At 37.7% G+C, this 19173-nt stretch overlaps 1 protein-coding gene across 2 annotated transcripts in view; it reads left to right on the top strand.

Annotated features, from left to right (window-relative positions):
* Positions 1-19173, top strand: part of LOC138993982 (ABC-type organic anion transporter ABCA8-like) — a 52758-nt gene that overhangs the window by 11172 nt on the left and 22413 nt on the right. The window contains exons 5-18 of one of the 2 annotated variants that reach the window (XM_070393537.1): positions 2527-2633; positions 3495-3721; positions 4246-4387; positions 4680-4865; positions 6098-6245; positions 10254-10422; positions 12424-12482; positions 13491-13601; positions 14635-14810; positions 15274-15393; positions 15637-15775; positions 16383-16473; positions 17316-17455; positions 17674-17793. In XM_070393537.1, coding sequence (XP_070249638.1) covers positions 2527-2633; positions 3495-3721; positions 4246-4387; positions 4680-4865; positions 6098-6245; positions 10254-10422; positions 12424-12482; positions 13491-13601; positions 14635-14810; positions 15274-15393; positions 15637-15775; positions 16383-16473; positions 17316-17455; positions 17674-17793 — 1935 coding nt within the window. The remainder of the gene's footprint in view (positions 1-2526; positions 2634-3494; positions 3722-4245; positions 4388-4679; positions 4866-6097; positions 6246-10253; positions 10423-12423; positions 12483-13490; positions 13602-14634; positions 14811-15273; positions 15394-15636; positions 15776-16382; positions 16474-17315; positions 17456-17673; positions 17794-19173) is intronic. The other variant, XM_070393538.1, reaches the window with a different exon arrangement.

Here is a 19173-nt window from a genome sequence, read left to right as displayed (position 1 = left end):
GTTTAACAAACATACAAAACAAGTCACATGATAAGAGAGGTTCGGCTTCTAAAGTAAATTGAATATGTTCTTTAAAAATTCTCATGTCCTCCCCTCTGACTATAATTCTTAATTTTCCAATCAGAAAATTACCCCAGGTGATCCAGTAACATGTAGAACTCCAGTAACCTAACTTATTTAAAAAAAACAAACATCCCAACCATTTTTAAAATATTTAAATTGATATTTTGGGGTTAAAATTATAAGAAGATATTTAGATCCAAATATATTTTCTGAATAGAAAATATTTCAGTTTTTGATTTAAAAAAAATAAACATAAAAAATATATAAGTGACACATTTTCCCAAGGAACTCTGAATTAGTACCTTTCCCTCTAACTTCCTTCAAATTAAGAGAATCTATGGAGTTCCCTATACTGCACAAGTTTTAATGAAAAAAAATAAGACTTTCTAAGAGCATCAAATACATGTTTTCTTATTTACAAACATATATACTCTTCTCTCTCTCTCTCTCTCTCTCTCTCTAAAATATATTCTTACTGATTCAGAGAGGATGGGAGAGGGAGAGAGATGGAAACATCAATGTTGAGAGAGAATCATTGATCGGCTGCCTCCTACACGCCCTGTACTGGGGATCAAGGCCACAATCCGGGCATGTGGCCTGACCTGGAATCAAACTGTGACTTCCTGGTTCATAGGTCTATGCTAAACCACTGAGTCACACCGGCCGGGCTCAATTCTTATTTATAAATTCATTCCAAGGACATATACAGCTTGAAAAGCTTTGGAAGCAGTTTCAAAAAAACTAGCTTTGAAATAACAAGAAAACAGTTATAGAAGAAAGTTTAAATTAAAAGAAAAAATTGTTTTAATTTATTCAAGAGTGGGAACATCCTCCATGAAAATGTGTACCTTGACTGTGGATGGCTGGGTGGCCTTATCACACCTTAGGAATTCAAATGCTTTTTACAATGAAAAGAAAGAGAGTTTCATCTCATTTCTCTCCCAGGGTAGATGTCTGTCAACAGAAGGTGGACATCAATAAAAGGAGGGGCTTGCACAATCAATCCAGAAAGTCAGCAATCTATGAATAATCCAGAACCAAGTATTTATCTCCTCTGCCACACACCCTCCCTCCCAGCCAGTGAGCAAGATAATTACTCTCAAGTCAAGCTAAGTGCCCCCCAGCCACAGAGACCCAATGCTGACATACAAAGCATACAAATAATTCTCACTCTGGCATAAAAGTGACAACTTTCTTGGAAGAAAAGCAGATACTGTAAATTTCTCAAAGTCTTCCTGAAACATTTTTTAAAGTAATTTTTACTTCTTTAGAAAAAATGCATACATGGCAAACCATCTGTAATAAAAGGCCTATTCTATAAAATTTTACCTGGTCCTACTCATATCTGCAATCATAACCATATTTACAGACAAATATATCTATACTAATAGAAGAGTAATATGCTAATTAGACTGGGAGACCTTCCAGGAGACCTTCCAGGTGTTCTTCTGGACAAAGCCATGGTGGCGGGGCCAAGGTAGAGTCAGTTAGAGGCCAAGAGGGGAGGGCAGTTGTAATCAGGCTGGTGGGGGGCGGGGCTGTTGGGGGTAAGCAGACCAGCAGGGGGGCCAGTTGGGAGCAAGCAGGCCATCAGTGGGGGTCAGTTGGAGGTGATCAGGACAGCGGGGGCGGGGGGGGCAGTTTAGAGTGAGCAGGCCAGTAGGGGGACAGTTGGAGATGAGCAGGCCAGGGGGAGGGAAGGTAGGGGCAAGCAGGCCAGCGGGCGGGGGGGGGGGGGGGCATTTGGAGGCAAGCAGGCCGGAAGGCAGAGTGGTTAGAGGCAATCAGGCAGGCAGGCAGGCAGGTGAGCGGTTAGGAGCCAGGAGTCCCGGATTGCGAGAGGGCTGTCCGACTGCTGGTTTAGGCCCGATCCCTGTAAACTGGCAGTAGGACATCCTTTGAGGGGTCCCAAATTGGAGAGGGTGCAGGCCAGGCTGAGGAACACACCCTCCCCCGTGCACGAATTTCGTGTCTAGATATATATGCGTGTATACATATATTACATGTTTATAGTTTATTTATTGCAGATATGAATTCTGCCCAGATTTCTTCAGGAACCTATTGTATTTCAATCAAAATCATAACAGATGTTTAAATATAAATTGATATATTTATTCTAAAATATACCTCTAAAAGGGGCACAGAATAGCCAAGATGCTCTTTAGAAAAGAATGAAGTTACAAGTAATTAAGACTGTGCTGCTACCATAGTAACAGACAGGTAGATCAGTGAAGAAGAAGAGAGAGCAATGATAGACATTGCGGGTCAGTCAGTGTGAGGAAAATTGTCTTTCCATAAAGAACAAAATGAAATTATTTCTTGTGAAATGACAATTCCTGATGAAAAATTAAATGAGAAAAAAATATGCCTCTAAACTTTTCAGAAGTCAGTATTGGGCAATGTCTTTATAACTGTGGGATAGAAAATAATTTCTTAAAACAGTTATACATTTTTCCCTTAAAGCTCATTGTTATGAAACATATTGGGAAGGTATTGACTGTGGAGTTACAACATCCTGGAAGAAAGGCTTTGTGGGTGTTCAAGCTGCCATTAATGCTGCTATTATAGAAGTGAGTACAAAAATGTGCAATGCAAACTAGGGTTCAATGCAGATTAATGGTATTAGAAGCATCAAAAGTTTCATCAGCTCTGGTCCATGTGGCTCAGTTGGTTGGAGTGTCATCCTGTGCACCAAAAAGGTCACAGGATCAATTCTGGTTGGGGCACATACCTAGGTTGAGGGTTCCATCCATGGTTGGGGCATGTACAGGAGGCAACCAATCGATGTTTCTCTCTCTCTCTCTCCTTCTGCCTTCCTCTCTCTCAAATCAATTCTTTTAAAGTTTCATCAAAGAAAATATAAATCAATAGCCTTGTTCTTTCATTTACTCACCGGTTTCCTTACAACAAAGTTTACTTAAGTTGCTATGTGCCATAGAAGATATATATAAATAGAAGAGAAATTTTCTCCGTGGAAAAGACACCTTCTCAGGAAGCCAGGCCTAGAATTAAATTCTTGGAAGAGGAGAAGTAGGCTGTCATGCAGGTGTTCACAAAGTCCTTCCAGGTGAATGAGCACAAGCTTCTTGGCCTAGGACGCCATGGAAGAATGCCTCATTGAAAGGACATTTCACCCCGAAGCTTGAGGGAAGAGGTTTGCTGAATAGATAATGCCATAAAGACATTGCAAGCAAAACATCGGGCAAGGTTAGGCAGGGAGGCGATAAAGCACATATCAAATTTGGGGAAATGTGTGCAGCTCGGGATGCCTAGAGTGGAGGCTCCAAGCGGGCCAGTGGCAGAACAGGGAAGTGAAAAGTTGGGCTAGCATCAGCTGCACACAGACCCATTGCGTGTTCATAGTAAAAGAGATGATTGAAAGAAAACGGAGCCTGTCATCCATGAATATACAAGTCACTGTCTTTCCTCAGATCACAACAAATCACTCAGTGATGGAGGAATTGATGTCAGTTACTGGAAAAAATATGAAGATTCATCCCTTCGTGAGTCAAGAAGGGACAACCATGGATCTCTACCTTTTCTTCTTCCTTATTTCCTTTTCCCCATTCATTTATTATGTCTCTATTAATGTTACAAAAGAGAGGAAAAGGATGAAGGGTTTGATGACAATGATGGGTCTTCGACATTCAGCATTCTGGTGAGTCAAGTGTACCAATAAATAAAGGTAGGAGTTTAGGGAAAGTGGACTTCATTATGCAAATGTAATGACTTTCTACCTTTTTTCCTATGAATGGGATACATTGTCCTTAGTGGAATGCTTGTGAGGCTGAATTTAGGGGTTACTATGCATCTAGAAGAGAGAATATCAGGTTTGGGTTTTGGGGGAGATGGCAAAGCAGGGGTTCTGGGGGATGGCCACTGAGTCTACAGGAAAGAGTGTGGTAGAAGTGATAAATGACAATGCCTAGGCCAGAAGGGGAATGCAAGCCAGGGTGAGGCTGAAAGGGGGAAAAAAGAGGTCAGGATCAGAAGCCCTTTTGGAGATCGGGTATGATGGATGTACTTGAGGGAGCAAACCGGCAGAACAGGATGGTATATAGGGGCTGGGTAATTGGAATTTAAAATGTCACAAGTTGAGCTCTTCCAGGTATGTTTGAATCCACACTAGTTCATTCCCAGTGGAACACGAAATACTAAAATAATATTTTGTTTCCACATTAGGCTCTCCTGGGGTTTGCTCTATGCTGGTTTCATCTTCATCACTACCCTTTTATTGGTGCTTATTATAAAATCTATCCAATTTGTCATTTGGACTGGCTTCATGGTGGTCTTCACTCTCTTTTTCCTCTATGGATTGTCTTTGGTGAGTTGGTGAATTACACTTTTTCTCATCTGACAAGATTAAGTGTTGGTTTTCAAATAGGTTGTTGTTTACATATCCCTCTTCTTCTCTGCCTGCTCTGTTTGCATGGAAGTCTGTAGACTGGTATTTGACCTGTAATGCCAGTTTTTACTGCAAATTTCACATCATCTTTTTGTATTTTATTCATAGACTATTAATATAATGCTAATTTTATATATTCGATTTCTTATGTTATTCTGTTAGGAAGAATTTATAGAGAAACGTAAACCAACCTAGTCTTCTTTCCCTGTAGATAGCTTTGGCTTTTCTAATGAGCGTCTTGATAAAGAAACCATTCCTCACTGGCCTGGTCGTGTTCCTTCTCACTGTCTTTTGGGGGAGTCTAGGATTCACGGTCTTGTACAGGCATCTTCCTGCATCCTTGGAGTGGATATTGGGTTTTCTCAGCCCCTTTGCCTTCATGCTTGGAATGACCCAGGTGAGAAGCCATCTAATTACTTATTAATGGCATTTGTGAACTGTCTTTCTTCTCTGGGAGTTTGTTTTTTGTATCACATTATTTACTTTATTAAAAATCAAACACTAGCATCTGAAATTTTTGTTACATTTGCTATGCAAACATAGATAAGTGTCTACACACTGCATCCTGGTGAGATTAGGCATAATAATTACCTTAAACACAACAATTAGAATGCTCTATGCACTGAGTTATAGGAGCAACTCAAATCTCAGAACACGAGACTATAAAATAAAATAAATTATATTTCAATAAAAAATAAACTATTATTTTGCTGTGTGTGTGAACCCTATGTTTGTCTCCTCTCTGGAATTTAACTGTCTGTAGTCATTTCTATGCTCAGTATTGTAAGGTATAAAATCCTAAAAAGACTATTTGTGAGGTTTTAAAAGCTTTCGCAGCACTTAGCCCAGTAAAATAAACCATAGGTGAGTGAAAAAATGGAAGGCCAATATATAATTCTTGGAGTGTTATTTTTGGCAGCTAATTAAATATGGACAAGATGTCAGAAATCTAATACTAAATAAATCTTCCAGTTCATATTTTGACTTAGTAATTGAACAGCAGGCATGATTGTAGAAACCCTTCAAGAAAAGAAAAGTCAAAGTTAAAAACACCTTAAAAATGCACTTAGTAAATTACATTTCTGTTCATAAAATGTCAATTCTCTTGATCTGATTCTCTCATTGAACTTACTTTACCATTCTTCCAATTAATGGTCATGTCACTCATTACAGGTCCGTTATTTAGTGCTGAATACAAGGACTGCTTGTTATAAAGCACTCATTAGCTTGAACATATAGACCAGCCCACTCATTCTTCTTCAACACAACAGCGATCTTTCCAAGAGTATGAATTCTCTCTCAGGAGACATTTTCAAAGAACACCACACCTTCCTTCCATGTTCTATTTGGAAAAGATTTATTGAAGGCAGATCTCAAATGTCATCTTTTCCCATACTCCTCTACCTCCTCCTAACACTCCCATTTCATTGGGAACATATTTTAAACTTGCATTATAGTTGTTCCCGTGCGCATGCTTTCCAATAGATTTGAGAGTAAAGTAGTCAGTTTTATTCAACTTGTATTCCCGGTATGGGTCAAAGAGTGGCAAATTTTATTTTTTATGCTAAACCTGTTTTAACATTTATCATAAGCCTAATTTCCTTTAATGAATTACCTTTTGATTTTCAGCTTTTACGTGTGGACTATGATGTGAATTCCAATGCATTTCCTGCTTTTTCAAACTACTCAAGTCAAATAATAGCAGCACATTTTATGTTGGCTTTTGATATTTTCCTCTACCTGGCATTGACGTTTTACTTTGAAAAAATTTTGCCAAGTGAGTAGTGACATGATTAAAATCAAACATCGTTTAAGTAATTTCATTTCCTAAAATGAATCTCCTAACATGTGTTGTTTTTATTTAAAGAACTATCTTGTGCATCAAGGTCATTGAAGTCAACAAGGTTATTGCCAGTGACCAAATCAGTTCTTTATTTCTCTCTGGCTGTTTTGACTGGTCAGAACTAAAGCCTGAATTTTGCTTATAGAATGATGAGCCTTTGTCTGAACTTCTCTCTACTCTGTGTGTGGCTTGTTTCTTTTTTAAGAGATGCTTAGGATGCTAGTTCCTAAGTGGGTCTGGCTAGGTACTTAGTCATGGAAATTTATAGCTGCTTTGTCTAACTATTTAGCTCAGTGGTTCTGAGCCCTGGCTGTACATCAGAACCACCTGGGGAACTTGAAAAACCTTCTAAGCCCAGCTCAACTCCCAGAGATTATAATTCATTTTATCAGTGGCGGGACCAGGGCACCACTATTTCAAAAAGATCTCTGCATAGTTTCACAATAGGAAAGTCAATAGGTGATCAATCCTCATTTTTATCAACCTGCAACACAAAAGAATATGAGTGCCACAAAAGCAGGGCTCTGTTTTGTTCCCAGATAAACCCCAAGCACCCACCTCAGTGCCTGGTGCATGCCAGGGACTTAGTAAGTACTTGCAGCTGAAATACTGCTGCATTTTTCCTTCCTCCTTTTCTAATGAAAGGCAGGGGCTGTGTCACCTCTGCATTTCCCATTCAAAACAGAACACCAAGGGCCTTTATTATACATTTAATCCATTTATATATTTGAGTATATATCCAAAGGAAATAAAATCACTATCTCAAAGAGATATCTGTACTCCCATGGTCATTGAAACATTATTCAGAGTAGCCAAGATATGGATATGGAAACAACCTAAGTGTTCATCAGTGGGTGAATAGATAAAGAAAATGTGCTGTCTGTATGTCTGTCTATCTATCTATCTATCTATCTATCTATCTATCTATCTACCATGCAATATTATCCAGCCTTTAAAAAAAGAAAGAAAGAAATGTTGCCATTTACAACAACATGGGTGAATGAGCGTAGAGGGCATTATGCTAAGTGAAATAAGCCAGACACAGAAAGACAAATATTGCATCTCACGTGTACATGGAATCTAAAAAATGTTAAACTAACAGTAACTGAGAGTCAAATGCTGGTTACCAGGGTTTGGGGACAGGGGTGAGTGGAGAAAGGAGAGATGTTGGTTACGGGGTACATGTGTTTATTTATAAGATGAAGTTCTGGAGATCTAATTTACATCATTGTAACTATAGTTAGTCATAATGTATTGTATGCTTGACATTTGCTAAGATAGATCTCAAGTGTTCTTTCAATACACACACACACACACACACACACACACACAGAAATAGAAATGATGTGAAGTGATGGATATGTTAATTAGCTTGATGATGATAATTTTTTTCAGGTTTTTCCACTTTATTTTTAATACAGTTTTTATTGTTGATAGTATTATAGATAGCTCCCATTTCACCCCCTTTTGATCCCCCCACTCTTTATCCCCCCCAGGCTCTACCCACCCACCCCCAGTCATTATTTCACAGAACATCACATTGAACACCTTAAATATATACAGTGAGTGGCCAGATTATTATGACCACCTGACATTTGTAGGCAAATTAGCTGTACACTGCATCCTATGGGATATGGAAGCCGAAGGCCTGTTCGAACACCTTTGCTGTCTGCAGTTACCAAGATAAAAAGTCTCCAATTCACACAGAACACAAGGATTGGACAGTCGAGCATTGGAAAAAAGTCATGTGGTCCGATGAATCACGTTTCCAGTTGCATCATGCAGATGGCCGAGTGAGAATTGGGCGGAAACAGCATGAAAGCATTCACCCCACATGCATGAGTACAACCCTTCAAGCTGGTGGGGGCAGTGTTATGGTTTGGGGCATGTTTCCCTGGCATGATTTGGGCCCTTTAATTTGTGTGGAACAACGTCTGAATAGCACAACATACCTAAGTATAATTGCTGATCAAGTTCATCCTATCATGTTGATGGCGTATCCCAATGGAGATGGCTTCTTCCAACAAGACAATGTGCCATGCCACGGTGCTCATATTGTGCAGGAGTGGTTTCAAGAACATGAGGGAGACTTTACCTTGCTTAGGTGGCCCCCACAATCACCAGATCTCAATCCAATTGAGCATTTGTGGGACGAAGTTAAAAGAGCCATCAGGCAGCTGGTTCCACGACCATCAAATCTCACAGAACTGGACAGTGCTATTCATCAGTGGTGTCAGATTCCTCGCATCACCTTTCAACATCTTGTGGAGTCAATGCCAAGAAGAATTGCCGCAGTATTGAAGGCAAAAGGTGGTCCAACGAAGTACTGATGGGGTGGTCATAATAATCTGGTCACTCAGTGTATATAATTTTTATTTGTTGATCGTACTTCAGTAAAGCTGGAAAAATTATGAAAGTCACTAATGGCATAAACACACTGAGTGGGTAAAAAAGTCACCAGTGACTAAACACTGGTAGAAAGGGAAGAAGGGAAGGGAGTGAGACTGAAAACGCACAGCATGGTCTTGAAGCAGTGACTTGATCGTGCTGTTTTAGGTAATGCCTCAAGAACAAGAACTACCTCTGCCTTCTAGAAGAGCCCAGAAAAATAGATGTCAGGATCTACACTTTTTGGCTCAGACATTTATTATAGAGTTGGAATGAGTTGTACCATCCATTCATTAAGACTGCATTTAGCCTGGTATGGCTCAGTGGTTGAATATCAACCCATGAACCAAGAGGTCACTGGTTTGATTCCCTGTCATGGCATTTGGCTGAGTTGTGGGTTTGATCCCCAGTAGCGGGCCTGAAGGAGGCAGCGGATTGATGTTTCTCTCCCATCAATGTTTCTGTCTCTCCCTCTCCTCTCTCTCTCTCTCTCTCTCTCTCTCTCTCTCTCTCTCTCTCAAAAAAAGACTGAGTTTAATCCTGAATTTAAACAAGTTGATTTTGTTAGAAATTCTTTTAAAGATAAGAAGTATCAATGTGAGAAAGGAAAATTAACTAGATAAAATGATAGAATCATGTATTAATAAATCATGGCAGAATGTATTCAATTAAGCTACATGCTTTTATTTGCTAGGCTTCCTAATCCAGGGGAAAAGATGGGTACTAACTAATAATATACCTACGACTGGTATGTAGGGAGTGGTTGGTATATATTTACTGCGTGGATGAATGCCTGAACATGTGAAAAGTACACAGAAGTTTGAAAACCTATCCATCTTACAGTGGAAGCCAGTTGCAGAATATTAGAGAAAAATAATTCTTCCATTTCATAATGTCCATTAACATATTGGAAAACAGAAGAGATAATTAAATGCAAATACACTGTGGATTCATTTCCAGAAAGAGGTTCATGGATAGTGCATTCTTAATGCCGATCATAAATTTGCTTCAGAGCAATGTTATAATTTGGAGTTGAGATAAGGCATAAATACAGATTAGCTTTTGAAATTCCACTCTGTGTTCAATTTCAATAAGTTCTCTTGCCCCATTCTCTCCCATTCTGTCAATTACTTTTGTTAAATCCTAATCAATCTTCTCTTGCAATATTTGTTGATTTATATGCAATACTCAGTCCTCAAGTTCTTCCTCCTTTGCCAGTGTTGATAGAGTTCAGCATGCCCGACCTATCTTGCTTTTGTCTTGCAATATCTGATGTTCTTGAGGTTAAGAAGAGTCGTAACATTTATTTAAGTTCCTCCAGAATTTTTTAAAGTCATGGATTCAGTTCTTCCCAGAGGAACAATAATTATAATAAAGAGATATCTTAGTGATCTTTTTTTCTCCTTAAGAAGCTACATATATCCAAACATGTATTTTTTTGTGTTGACCGTGTTTCAAGTTTATTGGCAGAAAGGTTGCATTGCTATGCTGCATTGGGGTGATTCTCTCCCTTAACGTGGTGATTGACCCAGAATTTGTCTCCTGGCCACATAGATGAATATGGACACCAATACTCACCCTTGTTTTTCCTGAAGTCCTCATTTTGGTCACGACAACGTAATGCTGATCATGTGGCCCTTGAAGATGAAATATATTCTGATCCTTCATCTAATGACTCTTTTGAACCAGTGTCTCCAGAATTCCATGGGAAAGAAGCCATCAGGTAACAAGGATGCAGATGGAGAACAGGCCAAAGAATGAGGAGCTAGTAGTTCACACCTGAGAGAAGCCAAGTTCTCTCTAGTGCCCAAGTTCTCCCATCGAACCTCCTCCATGCTACATTCATCACTTCCCACTTCAAGCTGAAAAAAAATTCCTTTACCTTTTTTTGTCTTATATTATTGACATTTACATTAAATACAAACTGAGATTTCACCCGCAAAGATAATTTGACAAAACACTGATCTGGATTCTTAATCTTCTATCTGTTGTCTTCTCCGACCTGAGCCTCAACCTCACTCTTTTCTTTGCCTGGACTCATTTATTCACACATGGCTCCCATCTTGTTTATTATATTCCCTATTTTTCTCTCACAATTTTTTAAACTTCTCTTTTCTATTTATTGCCCTTTCAAAGAAGATGAAAGAGTAGGGAAGAGGAAGGAAGAGAAGACCTAGAGATAGTCACAAAGGGAATTGAGGGAGAAGTGCCTTTTAGAATGTGCTTTGTTCCATGCTAGGAACTTTTATTTTCAAATAAAAACTTAGGAAGAAATTTCTCAACATCCCTGACTATTCAAATTTTATTCATCCATGTCCAGTATATATGTCAGTCTTCTATGAACTGTCTCAGATTACTCCAGACTACTGAGCTTGTAGAACCATTTAATTTTTTATTTTAATCTGTCCCATATTTATCTTCCATACTTCTATTTTTCATGTGACCCAAACTAGGTTTAACCTCCAGCAGATCAACTGGGAGCAAAACAATGACTTTAGTTGATGTGTTTATATGTTTATTTTAATTTTTCTATCTCTTTAGCAGCTCATTCAACTATAAGGACTATGTAGAATGATGGTAAAATGGGATTAAAACAGAAATGAGAAAATCTAAACATTTCTTTATGAATGGAACCTCGATTGTTTGATGAATAGATGACAAAATAAGAAATGTAAATTTGATTCAGTTTATGGATATGTACCTGATAAAATAAAATAGTTAAAATGCCTAGGATTCCAGATCTATTATAGCACCCAGCATGCTAATTCCATTCATTTCTATTACCTTAATCATCATCATAAACCAATATCATCTGATGTTTACTGAATACTTACCAAGAACCAAGCAGTATGCATGCAAGATGAAATATTTTACTCATCCTTCAACACAGCCCTAAAGCACTCCAAATTATTAGGTTACAAAAGCTAAAATTTACCCAGAATATGTACATTGGCTAAGGTAATATGTTCTAGCTGGGGTGAGCTCAGGTGGGTAGGACTGTAAAACCCACTGCTCTCACTATTATGATCTTTGCCTCTCTCCCTTACTCCACCCTGACTTTGACTCAAATTAACCAAAGGTATCTCCAGCCTGAGTCAGTAGTTCACAATGAGCCCTTCAGGAATGGATGCCTGTGTTACCACTTGGTCTAGCTTCTTTGGCTTTGCAGTTTAGAGATGATCCTGGTTTTCTATAGTAATGTAAGGTTCCACCTCAGTCGTTGGAATAATATTATCTGGTGATGTGTTCCAAGCATAGGGAAATTTTAAAACTTGGCAGGTATCCCAGCCAGTGTGGCTCTGTGGTTGAATGCTGATCTATGAACCAGAAGGTCATGGCTCTCTTTCCAGTCAGGGTACATGCCCGAGTTGTGGGCTCAATCTCCAGTGTGTGTGTGTGGGTGGGGGCGGGGGGTACAAGAGGCAGATAATCAATGATTCTCTCTCATCATTGATGTTTCTATCTTTCACTCCCTTTCCCTTCTTCTCTGAAATCAATAAAATATATTTTTTAAAAACTTCGCCGGTGAAGCTAGTGTGCAGCCAAGGCTGGGGGGAAATACCTTTGTTGATTCTCACACACAAGCATGACTGCCAGAGAGTAAATTCCCAGCTTTTCTATGTACTGCAGGGGGCAGATTCATAAATCATGTCAACCAAACCTAGAATTACCAACTGAAGAAAATTGTCATAACTTGAAACCTCTTTTTCTTTTTCTTTTTTAGAATCAGAAATGTTACAAAAGAATATAAAGGAAAGCCTGATAAAATAGAAGCTTTGGAAGGTACTATTTAGTTATTATATTGATACTAGAGGCCCGGTGGACAAAATTTGTGCACTCGGAGGTCCCTCAGCCCATCTTGCGCCCTCAGTCGGATATCCTTAGAGCTGCTGCAGATGCTGAAGAGGCTCCCACCACCACCCTGAGCTTAACAGTCTTGAGCCTGGCTTATGGCTGAGCAGTGCTCCCCCTGTGGGAGTGCATTGACCACCAGGTGCAGCTCTTGCATTGAGAGTCTACTCCCTGGTGGTCAGTGTGCGTCAATGCAAACAGTTGTTCTGCTGTTCAATCTATTTGCATATTAGCCTTTTATTATATAGGTATAATTTTCTGATTTTCACTCTTGTTTTTGCTCTTGGTGAACAATTACTGGTGGTATTTCAGATTTGAAATTAGTTATTTAGCCATATGATAAAATTTCCTTTCTAACAATTACTTCTACTATATAAAAGAAAAAATTGATTGTGTTTTCAAATTATATATGTCTTTGAGAGATATATAGTCTCATACTGAGGTAGCCTAAAGCTATTCTGGGTTGTTTTCTACAAACTCAAATCTTTCTTTGGTAATTCTAAAGCTATTGTAGTTATTGCTATTTTTATGTGCAAAAATGTCATATACATGAAAGGATTTTTATCCATAAAACAATTTACTGAACTATTAATCTATCATTTATTGCCTAAATTAACATTTAATCTATAAATATTAACATTCACCTGCCATATAGCAGTCAATATCAATGAACTTAAGCGTATAAGATGTTTCTTGGTTTTAAAACAAATAATTTCAAATTTTCAAAACAGAATGCACATATAAATTTATAAAAGCATATTTTTTTTTACTTTGAGTTTAACAACCTAATATATTCATATATAGAAAACATGGCCATTCAAGGAAATAAAAAGACAAATTTTAGCTCCACAATAAATTTGTAGTTTTTTTCCTACCTCCCTACCTGTTTTCCTTCCTTCCTTTCTCCCAGCCTTTTTTCCTTTTCTTTTTTCTTCCTAGATCTGGCATTTGACATATATGAAGGCCAAATCACTGCAATACTTGGTCACAGTGGAGCGGGAAAATCAACACTATTAAACATTCTTAGTGGGTTATCTGTTCCCACCAAAGGTAAGAGGGTTCTTTCCCTCAAAGTCAGGCTGACAAATAAATCAGCTGTTAATAATAAGTTCTTGCCCTGGCTGGTTTGGCTTGGTGGATAGAGTGTTGGCCTGCGGACTGAAAGGTTCCAGGTGTGATTTCAGTCGGGGGCATGTACCTTGGTTGCGGGCACATCCCCAGTCGGGGGGAAGGGGTCAGGAGGCAGCTGATCGAGGTTTCTCTCTCATCAATGTTTCTAACTCTCTATGCCTCTCCCCTCCTCTCTGTAAAAAAAAAATCAATAAAATATATTTAAAAATAATAATAATAAGTTCTTGTGATCATTAATCACAAACACAGATTACCAGGGAAAAACGGAAGTTAATTTATAGTATTCTATAGAGGTATGTAATACTTAATGGGTATATATGGAATTTGATCATTTCATGATCATTATTTACATGGTCCTTTGGCATTCCAACTTGTATCTGTTAGCTTTTGCTGCACAACAAGCATTCCCAAAGCTAATAGCTTAAAATAAAAATGTTTGCTTATTTCTCATGATTCTGTGGGTTGGCTGGTGGTTTTTCTGTCTGGATTAAAATAAGCAGGGCTGAACGCTTTAGCATAGAATACTAACACATGTGGGGCTCTAGTTAGGACCACAGCACCTCTCTTTCTAGATCTCCCAGGAATCTAGTTAGGGATTCTTCATCCAGTGATGTCCATGACTCCAGAAGCAAAGAGAGGGCAACCCCAGGGTGGAGGCACTTTGCAATCCCTGCTTATATCACATCTGCTAAAATGCCATTTATCATAGAACCACACCTAACTATGAGGGGAGAATAAGTAGACTACATCTTAATGGAAAAAACTGCGGAAGGGACCTTTCTTCTACCCCATACACCACGCAACTAAAATGGAAGTTCACAATACCTGAGTTGTATAAACCTTGAAGATAAAACCATATTATCTAGAATGCAATAAATAACTCTATAGTGGCTTTTCATTTAGAAAAATATCTTAAGTATAATCTGATGTTAACTTTTAATCTTTGTTATAGGTTCTGTCACCGTGTATAGTAATAAACTTTCAGAAATGGCTGACCTAGAAAATATCAGCAAGCTCACTGGAGTTTGCCCACAGTACAATGTGCAATTTGACTACCTCACTGTAAGAGAAAATCTCAGACTCTTTGCTAAAATAAAAGGGATTCCACCACAGGAAGTGGAACAAGAGGTACAAAAATATATCAGAACTAATGTATTGGTCAAAATGAGAGAGTTACGTCTATTTGCACTGAATTCTTATGCTTTCATTAAATTATCTTTGAGCAAAGTCATATGAAAGTTAAACAAAAAAAATCTAATTTAGGTATTTATCTGAGTTAAATGGTTATCTAACATTTATGTATAATTTATATGCCAACCATTATCCTTAACTTTAAATATATTAATTCATTTATTTCCCATAACAACTCTATAAGATAGGTACTATTATTACTCCCATTTTACATATGTGGAAACTGAGGTTTAAGAGAGCAAGTAACTTGACCAGGACTATGTAGCTAGTTAATGTGGAGTGGTATTCAAATCTAGTCAATCTGTCTCAGAATGCATGCTTTCCTGCCTTGTATTTATCAATGTAAAAATAAAAACAGAAAGGAATCTTGTACGTGACACAAATGTTGTCATTTGGTTAGATACAAAGAGTTGTGCTGGAGTTGCAAATGGACAGTATTGAAGACGTCCTTGCTCAAAACTTAAGTGGTGGACAGAAAAGAAAACTCACTTTTGGGATTGCCATTTTAGGAGATCCTCAGGTAAATAAGATGAAATTTAGAGATGAATTAACATTTTTAAAATTAAAACTTTCCATAGTAGTTCCAACCTTTTATTTGCAAAAGATATCTGTGATAAAATATTTCTGATGGGACATTAAATATAAGAACAAAATCTTAACCACAATGCCCTTGGAAATATAAATAACATGGTTTCAACGTGTTTTCTGGAAGAACTATATACTTTATTGGAAAGATCCTTTTATATACACCCCTCCACTGTAGATTTTCCTATTGGATGAACCAACTGCTGGGTTGGATCCCTTTTCAAGGCATCAAGTGTGGAACTTGCTGAAGGAGCGGAAAATGGATCGTGTGATCGTGTTCAGTACCCAGTTCATGGACGAAGCTGACATCCTGGCTGGTAAGCGCTGGTTTGCTTTAAGTATCACAATGAAGACTTGATGAGTTTTGAGAAATATGGATTGATTATATGCTCAGCAGCTGTATTGTGTAACCTGGTCACCCAGCTCTATCCAGCCATTGGAACAGCTGGCAATGATATGAACTGGCCCAAGAATCTTACTCCCAACCACTTCTATGTATGTCCTAGGATTTTGTATCCTTTGATTACATGGAGGTATGATCTGCCAGGAAACTCACTTATTTTGAAGGAAAAGTCTATATTCAAAGGCATTGGTTGGTCCTTTTCCTCAAAATTGAAGGAAATCAACTTAAAATATTCAAACAATTTTGATGTTTGGTCCATTAAAATGTATAATGTGATGATTCTCTATATTCAAAGATTTATCTGCATAACCTCTGACTGGCTGGAAGGGAAAACAACAGTCTAAAGTTTATAAATAAGATAAAAATGTGTCTATTTCAGTGAGTTTTTATGAAGCGCAGTATGTGAAAATACAGAAGCTCCTGAATTAGAGTTGGATCACGAAGACAATGACCTATCTTTTTTGGGGAAAGAACAGAGTCAACTTCCTAACAAACTTTCTTCTTTGCTTCTTCCCTTTCAGACAGGAAAGTGTTTCTCTCCAAAGGGAAGCTGAAGTGTGCAGGCTCAAGTCTGTTTCTAAAGAAGAAATGGGGGATAGGGTATCACTTAAGGTATGGCCACTTGAGGAGGCTGGAGAATGAGAAATGGGCTAAAGCAAGACATGATGCTTGAAACAACACATGACAGCACACAAGGAAACCTTTGATTATTACATACAGGTGTTGATGTATACACATATACACAAATAAAAATAAGGAGATGTATAGCCAGATATATAGAGAGATTAGAGATAGAGATATACAGATAGAGATATATGGAGTATATAGTATGAGTATATGAGTTATTGATTGGCAGATTTTAGAGATTGAGAATATAAGATAAATGGGGGATAATGTGGGTATAAGGACACATATGTAATAACTTAATAAAAAAATTTTTAAAAAAAGAATATAAGATAACAAAAAAGTTTAGATAAATGTGATAGAAAATATATCTACAACACATTATTTGGTAAGAAAGGTATGTATTAAGGGAACTTTCTCAACTGACATTGTATTTCACAACCTCATCATCTCTCACCCAGGGTTTTAACAGTCTCAAGCAGACTCCTTGTTTCTTCTCTTTCCCCTGGCTCCTCCTCTTCCCTCTTCTTCTTTCTCTCCTGTCCATCCTCTTCACTTTATTTTTATTACTATTTTTAGATAGTAACATATTCTGTTATTTATTGATTGATTCAAAGATAAGATGCTTAACATTATTGTAGTTCAATCTTTTACTTTAAGAGGTCAGCACTATATATAATCTGATTTTTTTGACCTCTTATTTCATGTTTGGGTGACCTATTTCTTGCATTAGATTTTATGTGATTTTTCTTTGTCTCCTAGAGACAAGTAATTTTCTTCATGCAATTGGAGACAATGTTAGATAACACAGATCTATTTTTTATCACCAGTTTGCAGTTGAATGAAATGTGTGTTCAAGAAAAAATAATATCCATTGTTACAAAGCACATCCCTGATGCCCAATTATCAGCAAAAAGTGAAGGAAAACTTGTCTATACATTGCCCTTGGAAAGAACAAATAAATTTCCAGGTAATGTACAAGAATATCAAGAAATGAAATACATAAATGTTATTCATAAAAATAATATCAATGATAATTACTGTAACTAACATTAAGAGCATACAATGTGTTCAGGTATTTAAAACATGAGGTAACAATAACTAGACTTTCATCTACAGTGGGAAATATTATATTCTAATTGATGCACTATGCTTGTTTTGATTTGCTATTGTGTATGTGTTTTTTAGAACTTTATGAGAATCTTGATCTCTGTCCTGACCTGGGAATTGAGAATTATGGTGTTTCCATGACAACCTTGAATGAGGTGTTCCTGAAACTAGAAGGAAAATCAACTATTGATGAACCAGGTAAATAAAATGCATGAAAATGATCATGTAAGGGTATTCATAACACCTGGTTTAGTATATTGTTCAAGAAGACACCATTCCAGGCCCTGGCTGAGTATCTCAGTTGCTTAGATCATCATCTCAATACACCAAGATTGCAGGATGGATCCCTAGTCAGGGCACATACAAAAATCAACCAATGAATGCATAAATAAGTGGAACAACACCTCTCTCTCTCTCTCTCTCTCTCTCTCTCTCTCTCTCTCTCTCTCTCCTTCCTCTTCTCTCTAAAAACCAATAAATAAAAAACTAAAAAAAGAGAAGACACCATTCCAATAACATCATTCAGTAACATGATTACAACATGAGGGGTTCCATGATGAAGGCCATTCTTGGACAAGAATATATTAAGGTGAAGTGCATCCCTGTCACTTTTGTTACCTCCACTGCCAATTTTGCTTTGATATTAAAAACAGCCCATTTTCTTCTACCTAAGGCTCATAGCTCTCATTGTATCCCATTTTCTAAGAGCAATTTCAGATGAAACACTTATTCTAAATCTCTCTCCAAGCACTTTGAATGTGACATCACGCTGACTGTTGGTCTCCATGGTTTCTGATGAGAAGTCAGCTCTAGATCTTATTCAGGATTTCTTTGTATGATGAGTTGTTTTTCTCCTGCTGCTTTCTGTCTTTGGCTTTGACAATTCAACTATGATGTCTTTAGGTGTGGACCTCCTTCTGCCTATCCTATGCTGGTATTTGTTGAGCTTCCTATACTTATAGATTAGAGTTTTTCATCACATTTGGGAAGATTTTAGCCACTATTTCTTCAACTATGCTTTCTGTCCCTTTCTCTATATACTGAAGCCCAAGTTGTCTAATATTAATACAACTAGAGGCCCGAAGCACAAAATTCATGCAGGAGTAGGCCTTCACAGCCCCGGCTGCCTCGGCCCTCACAGCCCCGGCTTAGTCTGGAAGGTCATCCAGAAGGTTGTCTGGACGGTTGTTTCACTGTTCAGCTGTTTGGTCAATTTGCATATTATGCTTTTATTATTATAGACTGCTTTAATTTTAATGTAATTTATGACTTTAAAATTTTTTTCAACCTGTTTGTGCTTTTCATTTAAAATGCATTTCTTATAAACAGCATATAGTTGAATTTTGCTTATTGAGACATTTTACAACGTTTCTTATAGTGGCATGTTTAGTCCATTATTTTTAATGCGGTTGTTGCTATAGTTAGGTTTAATTTACAGTTAACTCCCTAGTTTGTAGCATGTCAATTTGTAACTTGTTTCTCTAGGTGAGCACCTAAGATAATTGTTTCCTTTCCCAAGTTTCCAAGTCACACCTAGGTACTGTGATGATCTTACATACTTATCTTGACCTCTTTAAT

This window comes from Myotis yumanensis, unplaced genomic scaffold (genome assembly GCF_028538775.1).
Source record: "Myotis yumanensis isolate MYYU_CA2020_CCGP unplaced genomic scaffold, mMyoYum1.0.hap1 SCAF_16, whole genome shotgun sequence".
Lineage (NCBI taxonomy): Eukaryota > Metazoa > Chordata > Mammalia > Chiroptera > Vespertilionidae > Myotis > Myotis yumanensis.
This window is presented reverse-complemented; position numbering and strand designations above follow the sequence as displayed.